At 38.1% G+C, this 19,539-nt stretch overlaps 1 protein-coding gene across 11 annotated transcripts in view; it reads left to right on the forward strand.

Moving 5' to 3' along the window:
• Positions 1 to 19,539, forward strand: part of LOC137293771 (papilin-like) — a 150,831-nt gene that overhangs the window by 103,015 nt on the left and 28,277 nt on the right. For all 11 annotated transcript variants that reach the window (XM_067824485.1, XM_067824491.1, XM_067824488.1 and 8 more), the window contains 8 exons: positions 3,776 to 4,084; positions 10,845 to 11,021; positions 11,633 to 11,818; positions 12,293 to 12,405; positions 13,544 to 13,589; positions 15,255 to 15,416; positions 16,743 to 17,192; positions 18,430 to 18,717. In XM_067824485.1, coding sequence (XP_067680586.1) covers positions 3,776 to 4,084; positions 10,845 to 11,021; positions 11,633 to 11,818; positions 12,293 to 12,405; positions 13,544 to 13,589; positions 15,255 to 15,416; positions 16,743 to 17,192; positions 18,430 to 18,717 — 1,731 coding nt within the window. The remainder of the gene's footprint in view (positions 1 to 3,775; positions 4,085 to 10,844; positions 11,022 to 11,632; positions 11,819 to 12,292; positions 12,406 to 13,543; positions 13,590 to 15,254; positions 15,417 to 16,742; positions 17,193 to 18,429; positions 18,718 to 19,539) is intronic.

The raw sequence follows: 19,539 nt of genomic DNA on the forward strand, positions 1-19,539 counted from the left end.
ATGGATACTACATCCTGATAACCAACACAGCATGGTATAGAGTCTTTTCACTTGCCAGCCATCAAAATCATCAGCTTTGTCAAAGTGATGCAGTCTTGCACGACATCATTATTTGTGTACATACTGAAACATCACATTGCAATAAAGCATAACAAGATGCAAGTTCTTGCCTGTTAAGTATCTTGCCTTTAATTGAAAAAGTTGGATTCAAACCTGAAACTATGTACATTTCTGAGAGCATGGATCACTGAGCTCATGTTTGTAGACATTTAATTCATGTAATGAAAGACGACTGAATCCTTCAAGTGCTCTACAAGTCCATCAAGTACTCCTGCTTGTATTGTCTCAGTGAAATGCACACCCACATCGACTGTAATGTGAGAAGACAAGCCATTCACATACCTTCTTCAGATCTCACCTAAGGGCCTCATTGCCGGGTGTTTGTTCAAAGGATTACATAATCACGAAGATCAGAGCTAATTCTAGTGCTAAGTATAATCTCTTTAGATGGATATTAGTCCCTGAACTTACACTGAGGTTTAGAGTGTACATAGAATGAAGAAGCTTCACTAGAGCTGTTGGACCAGTGGGGGATAGAGTGGACATGAAGGGAAGACTGGTGTCTAGCTAATCCTATTGTATGCTGTAATGAGGGCTTGAACTTTGGATCTGTAGGTATTAGTGTAAACATGGGATATTAAGATTATCTGGGTGTGCCGGTTGCTGGTCTCATCATAGGCTGAGCAATGTAGGTACCGGGTTATGGGAGACAGAAGATTATCCACACTGTTAGATGTGTGGACTTGTATACATGGCTTACACCATATCCATTTACTTGCAGTACAAAGGAAGCAAACAATTAAGAGATAAACATTTTCTTGGTTTCAGTCTAGAGCTTAGTTACTTGTGACTGACTGAGAAAGTGAGTAGGATTTGACACCACTTGTACCAATATTACAGCACTCATGTGTGGAATCTTACCCAGGTCTGCAGCTTAGTGAGTCAATGCTTTAACCATTAGGCTACTCCTATACCCCTACACTTGATTGAATTCTGAACCACATATATAAACCATCCTTACTTCAAGACACCCACCCATCTTGAATTGAAAACAGCATGTTAGCTTACATTGTATCACCTTTTTAAATTGTTTACAAATGTATATTGAAATGCCAAGGGTTGAGGATGATGATGTTTTCAGTGTAATTTCAGTCTGAACTTGAATGACAGAATCACTGAAGGTTTCATACTCATGGCATTATTATGATCATTAATATTTCTTCCAGTGGCATTTTAGAGGTTCAGAAGTACAATATAGAACAAACTTTATGAATAACAACATTTCAGTTCAGATTCTTGTACCTTGGTCCATTCCTGCTTGCTTGACAATGGTACAATGGTTTGTACTGAAATGTCAGACTCACAAATAAAAGAAGTTGTTATCCATAAACTTTCTTCTATATATTGTATCATTAAGACAGCAGGATGATATGATGTTACACATAGAGAAGGACCAAATTTCATTATCACATTTGACCTCTAAACTACAAGTTCTTTCTTTTGCAAATAATATTGCCAAATACCATCAGCTACAACTTTGAGTTCCATAACCTATAAATTGTCCAGATAATAGCTTAAAACTGCCTCCTGACAAAGACTGAAATGATGTATTTTTATTTACCGTGAATCATTTGTCAAATCATCGGTTTTGATCAGAATGGACTATTGTAATTTGATAACCTCAGATTAACTAAACAAAAACAATTAAATTCCATATTCATGGTAGAATTTGTCTTGGTTCCATTGAACTGATCAGTTTCTGTAAACCGTTTAATATTCCATTGGGCCTGGGTTATTTTAAAAAAAAAAATAGATAATTTTGGAAAATTCCTAAAAGCAATTTTATCATAGCAAATGAAAGGTTTCAACAATAAGCATTACATGAGACAGAGTATATTTATGTTTGTGTTTCTATATTTTGCAATACTGTATGGGTTTTATATTCTCAACAATTTTATTACTTTTTGGTGAGGTATGTTTGAGATAATTTCTGGATATTTATAGATTACTTATGAAACTAATAATTAGAGGTTATCATGCAAGTGTGTTTAGGATGTGATTATGCTGTATTAAGATGAATCTTTGTATCTAGGTTATGACTAGTAACAAACATGTTATGTAACATAACAGTCTGCTTTAATGAATGTTTACTAAATACCTGCAACATATGTCATATTTGGGATTTCACTTTCTTAGTAATAATGACATATGTTGCATTTGACCACTTTCTAAATGGCATCGTGTAATCATACTAAATACCTGCAGATTTCTTAATGCAGTGGTATTACTTTGGTTTCCTCTACATGGGAAAACTACCTGTTATATACTGAAACAGTTTAGACACCATGGTGACATTTTAGGTCAATGTATTGATGACTACTATTGCTTTGTGGGACTGACTCACTATTCTCAGATTCACTGTTAATTTTCTATTGAGTTCAGACCCGTGAAGATTCGGGTAAATATTGATGAGCTTGCTGACTTGCTTGACACATGATGTTCATTATGTTGAGTCTTGGATTGTCTGGTCCAGATCTGATTATTTGCAGAATGCTGCCATATTGCTGGAATATTTCTGGGTGTGGTGTAAAGCTAACCTCACTCACTCACTCTAAACATTTCATGACCAGGCCTTGTTCTACTGTAGAAAATGAAACATTAAGGACAGGGGTCTCTTCAGTATGTGTTCTTTGGGAGAGGTATGTATGTCATCAATGACAAAACATCTTGAGTGTTTCCTCCTTCAGATGATTCAAATAGGCAGTAGACGGTCAGCAAATGCAACGGGTACCAAAGTCCATGACTATTTCATTAAAATCTGTTGGTTTGCTTCACTGATACCTCACTGTGTGGAGACCTTTGGATGTTTCCATAGAGGTCACGTCAGGTGAACCAAGGCAGCTGACCAGCATTAGGCTGCTACATTCTCAACTATCAGACATGCAGATCTTATTTCTGATTCTCTAATATGAACAAGATCATGAAGATCTGTATGCAAATATGTACAGCTGTGCTGTTTCTAAGATGCCAAATTTAATACTTGTTGAAGATTTATTAAAGGCACAAAATACATAAAAAACAGGTGTTGTTTGGGACATAAGTTAACTATCCTCATTCAAGGCTATCTGACAACAACTGTGATGTTGAGTTCCTGTTTCCGAGTCAAATGGTAAAGAAATGAAGCCAGATTGTTTTAAAAAGTTTAATCCTGATTGGTCAAAGAACCCATGCATGCTGTATTTTGAGTGACTGGTGTTTATTATCTGTTGTTACTTGTTTGGGTGGCAAAAGATAAAGGTGAATTCCAAGGTTATCTCAACATATATACACAAGAATGAACCCATGAAGATCTGGGTTAAAACTGATCTTCCGTAACCAATGCTTGTTGTAAGGGGCACCTGAAGGGATCAGGTGGTCAGTGACTGACTTAAGTGACACATGTCATTGGTTCCCAATTACATAAAAGGATGCTCATGATGTTGATCACTGGATTATTTACAGACAACAGGAATATTGCTGAGTGTTATGTAAAACTAACCTCACTCACTCACTCACTCACTATGTCACGAATGATATTGTGTCATCAAGGTCACCGTCAAGGTTATGACTTGAATGATGTCGAAGTATATGCATGTCATACCCAAACCTATCCTGTGTCTTTCCACATAAATACTGATTGAATGACAGCTGTGTAAATGTTTCCTGATGTCTGCAGATAACCAGACATGGTTCATCGACTGCGGTACCAGCACCTATGGCTGCTGTCAAGATGGTCAGACAGCTGCTGATGGACCCAACCAAGAAGGTTGTCCCAACACTGGCAACTCCAGAGATGGAGAATGTCAGCGTTCCCGCTATGGCTGTTGTCCAGATAGGGTCACACCTGCTGCTGGCCCACACAACTATGGCTGTGAGGCAGAAGAGTGTGAGAGATCGACCTACGGCTGCTGTCCAGATCGTAAAACCAAGGCAACAGGCCCAAACAACCAGGGCTGCTCATCTTCTCATGGGTCTTTTGATCCAGGTAAGCAGAATAATAAAAGAAATTCTTTTAAATTGTGGGATAAAATGTGAAAGGCAAAACCTTTTGTAAGTCTTCTTGACTATAGAATTTGGTGATATGTTTCCACAAATTTATTGACAATGTTGAATGTTTAGTAATTGCATGTGTCAGTAGTTCTAGATACATTTTAAAAATATTCAATGATGAGTAATTGAGCTGAGTATAAAACGATTTCTAAAACATTTACCTGAAAAATGTCGTTACTTCTATTGGACCCAGGATATCATTCTTGTACCCACTTTGCATCACACAGCCATAAAATGTTCCTAGCAAAACAGACATCCCAGTTCTCCTACAGTGCAGTCAGGCTGACTTTATGTAATATGATGTCAAACATCATCAATTTTTCATGCTGTCTTTGATACTGATGACTTCAAGTACCTGTTTAATGTACTTCAGGCATGTTTCTTTCAAACAGCATAAGAGCTTACAATGGTAATGAAAAGCAATAGAGTGGTGAAAAATATGTAATTATCATTAATTATTTGTAATATGTAACCAGATATTGCCAAAAAAGGTACACATGTCTTCCCTACTAGCAACACCCATCACTCACGATTTCAATAAAATGTTAATGATTGCATGGATACCACAGACTGCAGTACTCCTGCCTGGCAACTGTTCTGTGAACCATGGCATACAGAGAATATTGTTATTATACATGCGTGGTATTACTGTGAATGTAGTGTCCATCCTGAGATACTGGAAACACTATCTGTGGTCAGGTTGAGAGGTATTCCCACAATTTACCTACAAATGACTGGCCTTCATACTTCCAACACTGAGTTGACATTCTCACAGGGGGAGGTAACCCCCCATGTTTTGCTTGACCAGATCCCAGATGTAGGAGGCCTGAATTTTCCTGATGGCCAAAATAACATAAATATGCAAGGGCTGTGGTATTTAAGTTGAATGTTGTCTGGACCTGAATGATTGAAACATGAATCATGGAAACAACATCCTTTCCATGTCATTAGTAAGATGATATGCACTGTTGAAAAGTAGTTCTCATGGTAATGTACCTCAAGCAGATGTGAAGATGGATGCAGTCTACACTGATGTTTCTTAATATCATCGTTACTGATTATTTCCTCCTGAACATTGCTTTGATGAAAACACATAATATGCCACATATGTTGTACATGGTAGTAATTGGAGCGTCTTATATTCTCGTCAAGGCCAAAGTTATTTGTTGAGGACATGAAAAAATGCATGTTTTGAAGGAATGCCAAATTCATGCATTTGCTGCAGGAGTTTGTCTTGTCTGATATCAGCCAGCAGACGGCAAACTCTGGATGCTTGTTTGCAGTTTCTGATGTCCTTTTCCTATGAGTTGTGATATACTCTCAGTAACTTCTGCACATTTTGAGATTGATGTAACTGACATGTAGTTTCAGAAGTAAGGGAGATGGGGTAGCCTAGTGGTTAAAGCGTTTGCTTGTCACGCTTGTACCCATGTTTGATTCCCCAAAAGGATAAACTGCTCGAAGCCTATTACTCTGTTGTGCCATGCAGTGACTATCAGGAGTAATGTTGCCTCATTAGAAAATGTCTATTTAAGTAATATAAATCCAAACTCAGCCCAGAGCTAGTTGTGATTTTTGAGCCGAAACAATTTAGATTAGTCCAGTTATTCTGGACTTGAGTTTGATGCCTTGTCCAGTTGTTTGATTCCTTGTTTTAATGTATTCTGTAGGGTCAGAAACACATGAATTAATATGAAATGTGGGCGCATCATCATGTCAGGTTCACTGCATATGGCCGAAAACACTAACATCCAGAACAAAGCTGACAATAAACAATAAGAATTGAGAACTGGATATAGACAGTGCTCCTCATGAAGTTCCTCATCAAGTGTGGCCAGATTGTCTGTACAGGTTTATTTACTTCTTTTGACAGTCACCAGCCATGTACATCAGGGTCTTTGCTCCTGGTAAACAGTCAGACGATCTAATGACTTGTAATTACAAGCAAAACACTGCTCACATGTGAAGCTAACCTGCCAACAGACCCTCAAACAAATATTCCCGATCCAACCCTACTGTTATTTTTCAACTTAAATTTACAGCAAGTGTCCATGACTAAAATCAGTCCATTGTATCTATTAGTTGTTTATAAATATGTTCATTATAAAAATTGTTTACTGTAGTTTATAGTCTTTCATAAGCAAATATATCCCTGAGGACCTGGGTTAGAATTGATCTTCACTAAACTATGTTTTGATGTAAGGGGGGACTAATGGGATTGGGTGGTCTGTCGCTCACTGACTAGATTGACAAATTGTGTAGATCGATGTTCATGCTGTTAATCTCTTGATTGTTTGATCCAGACTCAGTTATATTCAGACCGCCACCATATAAGCGTTGACTTATCATGCTGAAGAACTGTGTTTGATTCCACAAATGGGAACAGTGTTTGAAGCCTATTTCTGGTGTCCTCTGCTGAAATTTTGCAGGAATATTGCTGAAAATGGTATAAAATTAAACTGGAACCTATGTTTTCAGTGAGACTGGTGAACACTTAACCATAAGGTTATGATACTGCCCGTCAAGGTCATTTAAGATTCCACACATTGAAAGACTTGGAAATATATTTTTGTAGGCAGCTCTCAACTGAGATTTGAGGCCAAGGTCTCTCAAGTGGATATGCTTATAATATTAGGATAGCTGCTGGCAGCTCCTGTTAGTAAGGAAGCTAATGGCATCAATTATGTGTTTAAACATTGTACTGTAGAGGGGAAGTATTTTAGGAGTTGTATAACTGTATTGGAAGTGTTTATCTCTTGTTACTTGAGTAGCCTTGGGCAAGGGAGCATGTAGTGGTTGAACACAGCTGTCATCTGATTGGTCAAGACCTGTCAAAATGATTCATAATATACTGAAAAGCAAAAGAAACATTGCTGGAGATTGTGTAGACATTCAGTGACTTGTTGTTGTTCATCTCTTGTTAACCTGGCCATATGTGCTGTGTTCAAGTGAATGATTGCCATTCAAGCTGTCAGTTTATGCCTTAGTGCATGCATGATGCATGTGCATCTTGATTCCAATGTTGTATTTGTGCAAACTCTGCCCTTTCCAGAAACCTAACCTCCATCTCAACCACACAAAAAAACCTTATTGGACGAAATGACCACCTTTCATGCTTTCCTCAAACTTGACTTCCACTGTGTATTGAAAAAAAAAACCAGGTTCAAATGCTCCATTGATACTTAATGTCATTTCCAGTATTACACTGTTTCTTTTGCCTTTCAATATAGTTAATTCAGTCAGAGACCATACAATAAATATTTCTCAATATGTCTCTGATTCAGGTGTGAATTACTTTTGTAGTTATTTCAGAAAATGAAACTTGTTTCTACAGTTCAAAAAAGAAAGTACAATGCAGGTTGCTTAAAATTACACATGTAGTTTGTGAATCTACTGGCACCCTTTTTTGCTGTATCTTGGTTTTTGTGGTTCTCCTTTAAAAATCATAAATGTAAGATTTAACAGTAATGTGTGAGAAAAAATCTAATAGTTTAGCTCAGTCTAAATAATTTACATGCATGTTTATCAGTGTTAAAATGAAATAATTATTTTTATTCCTGTGTTATGCTGAAAGAATAATAATCTGTTCATTTTGAAATAACAGATAAACCAGTGCAAAATTAGATATGCTTTCCATAAGTGACAAACAAATATTTTAAAATACAAATCCAGATCTTGGGTGTTAATAACAAAACTTGAAAGATAGGAAAAACTGGCATGAGAACCCTTAAAAAATAGTTGTTTTTACAGTAGATGTGAATAACAGAAATTCTCTAGAGGTTGTTAACGTGGGTTAGGTCTGCCAAGCTATCTACTGGGTTGGTGGCAATATCAGCACTCCGGGTCTCAACAGGTGGTGTTGTAATGCTCTATACCCTGGGGATATAGCTGTTAAACACCAAGCACCTTGCCCATACAGCCCTTATCATCCAGTGTCTTTACCCGGTATATAAGTGGAGTTTCATATCCATTGCTTTCATTTGACATTTACATTTCCAGGTGATATACTGATTTCAGTATTTTGCGAAGAATATATACTGTTTTGTTGGCATCAATTCTACCATGAGAGATTAATCAGTATTAGAGCTTGCTTCTCAAGCCGTATGAGACAGATGTACGCAACTGCATACAAACAGGTGCATATTGTATTTAGCACAGATGACAGTGTAACTGCTGGTTAACAAAACTATTAACTTGATAATTGGATTCAAGCAAAATATTACAAATGTTAACAAAACATTTCCATTCTGGGCTACGTTTCACATAACTATTGTAGCGCTGAAGCTGTCGTAAGTAGGTGTTACAGTTTGTGAGTTATGAATGCTATGAGAAAAGTTACAAGATCTTGGGCTTACGAGAGCATTGTGAAACAGGACCCTGAATAGTGAAAAACACAGCTTTGATAGATGTATGAACACATCCCCATCACATGATAGTTTCTTTTTTGTTTCAAACATATATGTTTTCTCTTGCCTGGTATGTTTGTTCCCCTACAACAGTTTTAGTCATTACAACATGTTCAGGCACGTTTATCTAATTTACAGTGATAAATACAAACTGTTGATGAAATTCTCTCATGTTGTCCAGATAAGATGCATGTGAAGCAGGAATATAGCTGATAGCTCTACATTACTTTGCTGTTAGATTAGACCTGAAAAGAAGAAGAAAAACAAATTCATAACGAATAACAGCAAGTGATGCCTCAAGTAAAATTTTCCGGATGTGATAAACAAAATTAGCGGTTTGGTAAACTTCAGAAAACATCAGAGACCTTATCGAAAATGAACTGCTCGAAATAACAAACACATTTTGCAGTGCGTGTCTGATATGTAAATGTATATTTTGAGAGATGCGGCCTAGTTGTATAATTTCCTTCCTGTAGAAGGGCAATGAGGGTGGCCAGCATTGATTACGTACACAGAGGTAAGAGAGATAGACAGGAGGCCGATACCACAAATATCTTGGGGTCACATACACAGTACGAGAAAGGTTAGACACAAACAAAATATGAGTTTTACTGTTTGAGAGGTGATTCACCTCATTTCTATTGCAGGACTACTGACATGCTGCACACATCTGACATCCTTCAGAGGCTTGTTACATCATGTGGATTCAGATGTGTTGGGTGTTCAGATGACCTCTAATTATTTTTATTGTTACTTTCACATATGGTATTTGGGAATATGTAAAACAGTATTATCGAAAATTCTGTTTTCCATTGTTTTAAGAGCTTTTTGATATTCATGTGATCAAGTGATAGACATTACTGTCTTTTATTAGGGACCTTTGGGAATTTACAGATTATTTGATATGGTATTATAAAACTTTGTTGATATGATATTGTTTTCTATTGTTTAAAGAAATTTGTGTAATTCATATGACCCCTAATCAGCATTGTTGCTTGTTTTGACTTGGGAATTTTGGATTAAATCATCAAATCTCTATCTGGGTATCTAAGCTAAATAAACACTTGCTTGCAAGTATGAATCTTGAGCGGAGTGTCTTTGGGAGCAGGGTCTAGGTTTTCAAAGCTGCCTATGTGTAAGGATAATCATAAGGTAACGTTAATGTGTGGAACTTATGACTGTCTTAGCATTAAGAAAGCTTAAAAATCTAGGCCCAGGACCTTGAGTTTCACCTGTGACTCTCTTGCCTAGAGTTTCACCCATAAAACTTAAATTGAGTCCCACCATTATACCTCTACTTGAATTTCACCCTTTACTCCCATGCCATAGGATCTCCCCTTACCTCATTTATGAATGATGGCAAAATTGCAGTATGATGAAAAGTGAAGATTTTATTGATGCTTCTTCCACTTTTTTTACAATGTGAAGGTGTCACATTCCTTGAATTTTTATCATTTCGCTGAGAGTTGCTTTAGATGTCAATTAGAACAAGAGTAAGATGAATTAAGTACCTCTTTGGCTGTTAACTGAGGACCAGGGTTAATCCCATCAGCTGTTCCATGCTTCATCTTTGTCAGTGGAACAACTGCAGCAACAATAGTATGATGTTAGCATTAGTGTATATTTTTCGAAAACACCATACACATATTACTACGGAACATTGAGGTTACATAAACTATAGTCCACAAACATGCTTTCAAACCAACTGACTGATGTGCAAAACTTTCTTTGCTGTGTGTTTTCATTTGACATAAAAATATGTGTAACAAACTATGGTTAAATGAACTAAAATTAGTGATCCCTAGGAGTTAGTTTGTATAGACTGTAGTTTAGTGTGGTATGTCCTAAAGTTGGCCTTTAGTTGATTGTGTCTCAGACCTGACCATTGTGTAGGAATGTACATCTGGCAGTGTTTAACCAGATACCTGTCCCTGTTGTGAAATTGTTGCTTTATAATGACATTGTTGTCTCGAGGAATTTTTGCCATGGAACAGTTTTTTACTATAGGCATTTGTTGGTTACACATTTTGGGTAGTGTCTGTCTAAAGTGTCTGCTTATGATGCTGAAGACTTGGGTTTGATTCCTCACATGGGTACAATGTGTGAAGGCCATATTTGGTGTCCCTTGCTGTGATATAGCAGGAATATTTCTTATAGCAGGATAGAACTATACTCACCCAGTCACTCCATTAAACATCTACACTGGCAATATTTGTTCTAAATGGCATTCATTCCATGTGGATCTGATCATTGTTGACACATTGGTTGATGCATCGTCTTTTCCTTCAGCGTCTTGTGGCCTGCCAGAAGAGAAGGGGGAGTGTTCCGAGTACACCGCACAGTGGTACTTCAGCATGGCGATGGGCACATGCTCACAGTTCTGGTATGGTGGATGTGGGGGCAACGCTAATCGCTTCAACAACCAGAGTGACTGTGAAAAATCCTGTGTTCATGTGAAAACTCCAGGTGAGGCATTTGCCATAATGACCTGTGAAGATTTGGGTTAAAGATTGACTTCAGAATAATACTGGGAATGAATTTCTACAATTGTTAGGCAAATGTGATCATATCTACAACATGCAACTGTCTTCAGAGCTTGTCTTGTCCATTGTAAAGGCAAATGTGGTTTTTGACAAGATCTCATGTTATTGGGTGGTCAGACTTGCTGATTTTGATCCATGTCACCATAACTGACTTACATTGATTATTTTCATGATGTCAATCACTGACTTGACTGATCTGGACTGGATAATCAACATGGCCATCATAATATAGCTGGAATATTGCTGAGTTCAGCATTAAACAACTTGCTTGCATTGTCTCCATACAGAGATTTACTGTAAGGTTTGGTTCACTAACGGGGGCATGAGGTGGCATGGTGGTTAAAGCGTTTGCTCATCACACTGAGGAACTGGGTTTGAATCTCCACATGATCCCTGCAGACTACTCTGCATGCAAAATAACCTCAAACTGCAGTTCTATGCAGTGCTGGTGATAATGTGGATATATCAGAGGAAGAAAGTTGAATTCATTTGGACAAGTACATGACCATGAAAGATAAATGACCATTTTTGTAGACTCCTGTCGTCTGCCCAAGGCCAAGGGCCCCTGCAAGGCCAGGAAGCCAAGTTACTACTTCCATCACCAGAGTGGGGAGTGCAAGAAGTTTACTTATGGTGGTTGCCGTGGAAATTCCAACCGATTCCACTCAAAGGCCGAATGTGAAAGGAAATGTTCAGACTCCACCTACATTGATTCAGAAGGTGAATATTTTTTAAACTTATCATGAAGAATCAGTGTTTGAAATGTTAAGTATTTCACTGAATTTTATGCAGGAAAGGCTTTATGGGTGATAAAATATATAGAAATGTCAAGATTTTTCTTTTCATTTTGTGAAAGTGTTTATATATTGATGCCAGACATTAATCTGCAGTATGTAAGCGAATTCAGTTTGCTTGGGAGTTCTACTGCAGTATCATGACAATATAGAGACTTTCTGCATGTGTGATTTTTCAGTGTTTAAATCTTATTTGATGAAAACCTGTTGTGATATTGCTGGAATATTGCTAAAAGCAGCATAAAACTAACTCACTCACTGTTTGATTTTTAATTTACAACTTTGCTGTCAACCTTTCTAATTAAAACCCAGCAGCCATACTGACAGTGAAAAGGTACAGATCTCTGCATCTGGTATTTTGAAGGATGAAAAGCTTGTAAAAAATGTTTCTGTCTTCCAGATGATGATGGCCCAACAAAATCCCTGTGCCAGTCATCACGCTATGGATGCTGTCCAGATGGCCGAACTCCCGCCAGTGGGGCGAACAACGCAGGCTGTCCAGCCTCATGCCAGGTAATGGCCACCAACTCACATCATAACTGCATCATCGTCAAGTAAATCAGGGAAACTATCAGTGTAATGTTAGCTGATATAGTGGGTGAACTGCATGTGATGCCCCTTTATTATGGTTAAAACTGTCTGTTTGGTCCAGTGGATAGAGTGTCTGCCTACCCAGCAGAAAGTCTGGTTTGATCTTTGGGTGGGTCATATCAACAGACGTTAACATGAGAATGTCACACGTTGTGCTTGTGCAATGCATTTGAAGGGATAGAATAAGGAATTGTGTGCTCATTGTCGTTATACTGACTTACAGTCAGTCTCTTACTAATACAAACATCCACACACATACTTCACCCATGAAAGTCTGGACTGGAATTGGTCCCTAGCAACCCATGGTAAAGGGATCAGATGATGCTGACTTGTGTCTTGTATCCTATCCCAGATGCCCAGATTGATGCTCTGATGTGAATCACTGGATTGTCTGGTTCAGGCTTGATAGTTTACAGACAGCTTTCCTCTAGCTGGAATACTGCTGTGTCAAACAACAACAAACCAACCATAATAATAGAGGGTCATATAGTTCTGACTAACATAGCTGAGTTTGTTGTGACGAGTTCTGGAGAAAGATAGCTGCTCCTGTCAGTAAAGGAATATTCTGCTATTCCAGAAGTGTATTAGAAAGTATAGACATTACCCAGTCCCTTCATTTACACAAAGGGTGGAACATTGCCTCAAACATTGTCTACCTGTAGTGAACATGTATGACGGATATACTGACATTAACAGTGAGTAACAGTGTTCTCCACAAGTTGTAATGCCACCTCCACTTGTATCCCAGTTGCACAGATCAGTGCTCTGATATGAATCAGTGGATTGTCTGGTCCTGACTTGATTATTTACAGACAGCTTTCCTCAAGCTTGAATACTGGAATACAACAACCAACCAACCAACGAACCAGTTCCCTGGAGAAATGGAGGGTCCTATAGTTCTGACTGGCATTGCTGAGTTTGGTGATAAACAATAAACAAATCAGCTAAATGTGCTCACATGCTGCTAATCAAAGTGCAGTAATATTGAACACAACATTATATCCCATTTCACATCACCTCTCCCATTGCCGTAGCTGAATCATGATTTATTCTATTGCAGTCATCACAGTATGGATGTTGCGACGATGGAGTCACTGAAGCTCAAGGTATGCACTATCAGTCTTTGGAAGAGTCTTTTAATATCTTCAAATATACAGCATGTGAAACCCATTTCTGGTGTTCCCTGCAATGATGTTGTTGGAATATTGCTAAACTTAGCAGAAAACTAAACTCATTTAGTCAGATATACAGAATTAAAGTGCGCCTCTCAAAATATAAAACAGATTTATTCTTTGTTAACAGAAAGGATAGCTGTGCTTCATATAAAGTGCTATAAAAGTAATGTTATTGACCAAAACAACACAATAATTTGCCATTCATCTTATTAATGTCTTATCATAACATATACAGTGACAACACCATTTCCTGATAACAGGAGACAGCCTGACACATCTCAATGTACATTGTCAGTATCTAGTGTGACCACTATGTAGACTAATGCACGGTTGGCAACAACCAGACTGAAAACAGCCAGGAAGATTTGATCCAAATGTCAAAGATTGGCCCAAACCAGCTAGTTCTACTGAATAGTTCTGTTCCTATCCTTCTGTCTCAATTTTGTGGGGAAGAGTTTTGGAGAAAGATAGCTGCTCCTGTCAGTACAGGAATATTCTGCTGCTCCAGAAATGTAATAGAAAGCATAGGCATTACCCAGTCCCTTCATTTACACAAAGGGGGAAACATTGCCTCAAACATTGTCTAACCTGTAGTGTATGGTGCCAGACATACTGACATTAACAGTGAGTAATAGTGTTTGACCACAAGTTGTGATGCCACCTCCACCATAACACTTCCACTCCCAAACTGATGATGTATATTGCTTTGTCACTAAAACATTCTTTTGGATGAGAAACCATTACTGTGGAAGCTGTCAAAACCGGCATCTGTTCAATCCGGCAAGTTGTCCACACTGGCATAAGATCCCAGTCCTGTTCATGGCTCATAGATTTATCATCAGCTCTACAATCCAGCACATTGTCTAAACCAGATTATTTCTTCAATCCCAGTGAGTGTCAGTTTAGACAGCTTCCACTGTATGTCTGTCCAGATGAAAGGTGTTTGTACTTGTCATTGTCCTTCAGAACCTTTGACAGATTCTGTCAAAGCAGAATGGGTCTGACTGACTGTGACATGGAAGCCAAATGAATCATGTGTTGGATGCTCAGTTGTGTTACTAGAACACTTATTGGTCTATAACCAGCAATTTTCTGAAGATGCACTGACTGAAAATGGTTGTATTGTTCATGTGACGTGACATGTGGATGACCAGTCCATGGCACATCATGAGTGTGTCCCTACCTCAAGGTCAACAAGATGTCATCATCACTATGCCTTAAATTTTTAGTTTTTCAAGTTCAGAATAAATTTATTTTTATTGACCTTAATATTAAGCTACCTGTGATGATCCAGGTTAGAATTGATCTTCAGTAACTCATGCTTGTCGTAAGAGGTGACTAATGGGATCAGGTGGTCAGACTTGCTGACTTGGTTGACACAGGTCTTTGTATTCCAGATATACAGATTGATACTCATATTGTTAGTCTTGTCCAGACTTGATTACTTACAGACTGCCACCATATAACTGGAATGTTGCCGAGTGTGGCATAAAATTGAGCTCAATTACTCATTATATGAAGCATGGTTGTCAGGTACAGATACAATAATGTGTGACTTGAACTGTGTATGACAGGAATGTCTTTCTGTCGGCACAGGACCCAACATGTATGGATGTGAAGCAGGGTCTGGTAGAGAACCTTGTGAGAACACACAATATGGCTGCTGCTCTGATGGTGTTACCATGGCGACAGGATACAACCAGGAGGGCTGTGATGAGGACGTCATCATTGGGGAGGAGAATACTAAGGTCTTTGGAGGTCAGTATTTTGTATTTTGTGTCCTCCATTTCTTTATGGACAGATAGTCCCCTGAGAGTGATTTCTTGTAAATTATTGGCACATGGTGGCTTGCAGTCAAGAGCACTGTGGGCTAGTCACAAATCAGGTCATGTTAAACAACACTTGTCATGAAGAGCAGTTGAGTAGGCAACCTTGTTGACAGCTTGAATCTGACAGGTTCTAGGGTTTTTGGTCCTGCACCACACACAAGCACATGACATATAATGTCTCATTAGTAAGTAGGGATGTCACGATACATAAGATTCATTAAATGAAATATGAGTGTCACAATACCCATGTCATGATTCGATATTTATCACAATACCTATTTTCACAGCATTATTGTGTAAATTTAGTAATATGTTAGCATTAATATTTCATATTTTGTAATTGTCCATGAAAAGATCAGTATTTTTATTCTCAGATATTTAAAATTTCCCATCTTTGTTCATGAAAAATAATCCTTTATGACTTTCAGGACATAAGAAGGCATCATACAATTGCAAAATGTAAATGATACATAAACATATTTAAACCAATACTTTCAGAACTAGATACTATATCATCTTAGAAAAAGTACTGACGCATTGATGTATCTTGGCATCCATATTAGTAAGTAACTTTGTTTGAAATTTGCCTCTGTTGAATGGGTACCAAGTAGGGTGAGATGGTTAGATGATAGTAATCTTCTATGGCTTCTTAGACAGTATACGCTTTTAACTCCCTTTGGATCTGTGAGAGAAAATCAGTTACAGATTGTGTCAACAGAGGGCCTGGAGTGCATTATAAATATCCATTTTATATTTATAATTATCCCTCACAACACGTTTTGCGGGGAGTATTAATATACACTCTGTCAAAGAGTAAGCACATCTGTACACATTCGTCTTTTCTGGAGCAGAACTTCAAAATCGTTAACTATTTCTAAACCAAACTTGCCCATAGATCTGATGGTGTACTGGTGCCTCTTGGTAGTTTTGGAATACTGAATAAAATATTTTTTGCGTTTCCAGGGCAACAGGTTTGACTTTGACTGAATTTGGTGGTAGTGCTCTTTTCTGGAGCAGAACTTCAAAACCATTCAGTACTTCTTCACCAAACTTGGCACATAGATAGATCTGGTGGTGTACTGGTGCCTTTAGGTAGTTTTGGAATTCTGAATAAAATATTTTCAATACTCTCCTTCCACAGCTAGTAGACATATTCATGAAGAGTATTTTACCATTGCAGGGGAAATTGATGACTTTGTCTCCTTGTTTGTTTACTGCTTGTGCAGCGTGCATCGATGTTGATTTAATTTTTCAGGTAAACCTAACCCTTGTACACAAGACAAAGACTCAAATCGATGCAAGGACTTTGTGGTCAAGTGGTACTGGGACAGAGAGAATAAGCGCTGTGATAGATTCTGGTTCGGTGGCTGTGAAGGCAGCCTTAACAGATTTGACAGTGAGGATGAGTGTTTGGGACGCTGCAGAGATGCTGGCAAAACCACCTCTGTTGAAGTTAACAAGTGTCAGCAACCCAGGGTGAAGGGTTCATGTTTTGCTGAGCTAACCCGCTGGTACTTTGACACATACAGTCAGCGCTGCCTGGCCTTCCTCTATGGTGGTTGCGGGGGCAATGATAACAACTTCATGTCAGAACGAGACTGTCAAAAACACTGTGGAGGCAGTGTGGCAACACCTGCAACAACTGCTGCACCTCCAACAACGACAACTACAGAAAATCCTGGAGTGAAGCCAGAGAAGAGCTCAAGTGAGTGATGGTTGACTTTCTTTAGAACACTTGGATTGCATATAAAATTGTGATGGCAACCAGTCATTACTTTTAATTGTCAGTCCTAATGAGGAGAATGAAAATCTCAGGTATGAAACATAATTCTGTGTCCATTCATAAAGCACTAAACGCCACACTAGGTATGCACATAGTGCTAATAATCAATAGCACAGCACATTATTACCCTGGATAACCCACTGGTAAACATGGCTAGCTCTTTCACTTAGTAGTATATCATGCAATGTAGACTTTAATTGCAGGATTCCAGATTTAGGCACCTAAATTCTGGTTGAAAGCAAATATTCAGTTTCAGTTGTATTTTATATTTCCTAAAAGATAACAGGTTTTAATCATAGTAATAGGCAGTGTATTTAAACTGTGAAAAATTGTGCTTGGACTGAAAATTATTTAAACAATTTAAGTGTTGATGAAATGAAAGCATATGCAGTCAAGCACTGTTGTCTCAATATTCATAGATCCAAGGAAAAATACCATATATCTGAAGTCTGAGACATCTGACCAGGGCATATCATAACATATCACTATGAATAGAAACAAACAAAAAGTCGATTTTGTGTATTTATGTTTGTAGAAACAAATTTACTCACAGGGATTGCAATCAAACATGCTACAGCTCATGTTAATGTGTCCATCCTGAATGGTACAAAGGTTGGATTTATTCAACAAAAAAACTAAAGAATTCTGAAACTTTAAATGTAATTTAGTTTCGGAATATTTTCCCTCTTTCCAAATTTAAATGCCTAAACCATGTGTGAAACATTTTCATCCACATATTTGTGATCGAAATGGTTACTTGTATTTGGTTGTATATTGTTATATTTTGGTTGTAAGTATTATTTAAGATGAACTACCTGCAAACAATGATACGTTGAGCACTGACCTGACATTAGCATGTATGAGTGTGGCCCACTGGCGCCTGTCATTGTGAGTGAAGGTGCCCACCCACAATCAAGTGTAGTTGCTACACTGACAACAGCAAGGAGTGTGCATCTACGTGTGGAATCAATTTCATCATCATACATTGCATGGGCACAAGCCTCCATTTGCTCGACCTTTCACAAACCAATTTATATCATTGCTGTGCATCTCCTGTGTTTTTTCTGTGCCAGTCCAACTTATCCTTGTTTGCCAGTATGTACATGTACTTGCTGAAACCAATGCATTTCCTGTATCTCTTGCTGGTGTTTTGTGACAGTGCTGATGGTGGGTCAGGACTATGTGAAAGTTGGCCGCCACATCCGTATCAAGTGCGATGCTACAACAATGAGCTTGGACTCTTCACGTTTCATTGAGTGGTTCAAAAATGGACGCCTTATGAATGCCAGCACCAGTCCACGAACGGGCATCACCCTGTCCTTGAAAGGCTACATGATGGTCAGTGAGATGACAATAAAGAATGCTAAAAAGTCTGACTCCGGGATGTTCTATTGTCGCAGTCGGCCAGATGGGGATGTCAAAAGCATGGCTGTCAAAGTTGTAGATGGTCAGTATAACTTGTTCAGTTGGATATTGTGACTTTGTGTTTTGATTGCGTGTTTCCTCTCTTGTTGGTCTTGAGCGGACACAGAATTGGTCTTTAGTAACCCATGCTTTTGTCATAAGAGGTAACTAATGGGATCAGATGGTCATGCTTGCTGACTTGACATGACATCATATCCCAATTGATGGTCACGCTGTTGATCACTGGATTGTCTAGTCCAGATTTGGTTATTTACCATATGGTTGCTACCATATGGCAGAAATAGTGGTGTAGCGAGAATTTCCCTTTAAATTTACTTTGTGGATCCTGAGTCATGAACATAGTCATACAAAATTGTCAACAAATTCTAAGTGGCAAATCCAGACTTCCAACTGTTTCTTTAGCCATGTCACTGATGTTTAACCATCTCCCTCCCCTCACAGTATTCACACTTTTAGTGACATTGGATCTTCATCCACAAGAATCATGTAAAATATTCAAATTCATCTATGCCATTTAAAAAAGAAAGGAATATTGGATTTACAAGTTTGATAAAATGTGTATGATGAAGACAAGGAGGAAATGAATGATGAAAAGAGATTGAGGGAAAATGTGGCAATTTATTCCATTCGTGTGCAAATGTTTCATATAATTGGTTTCTCCCATATGCATTGGCATAGGCTAGTGGCATGCATGCAAAATGGAATATCCCCTATTTTGAATGGTATATTCCTCAGACATCTGATAATATTTCATTGTCAAATTTGATATTGAATGCTGTGAAATGTATACATAGGATTATTGCTTAAGCTGTATTGTATTGCTACAGTTTTTAAACTTTCATCT

The sequence above is a fragment of the Haliotis asinina genome, chromosome 8, assembly GCF_037392515.1.
Source record: "Haliotis asinina isolate JCU_RB_2024 chromosome 8, JCU_Hal_asi_v2, whole genome shotgun sequence".
Lineage (NCBI taxonomy): Eukaryota > Metazoa > Mollusca > Gastropoda > Lepetellida > Haliotidae > Haliotis > Haliotis asinina.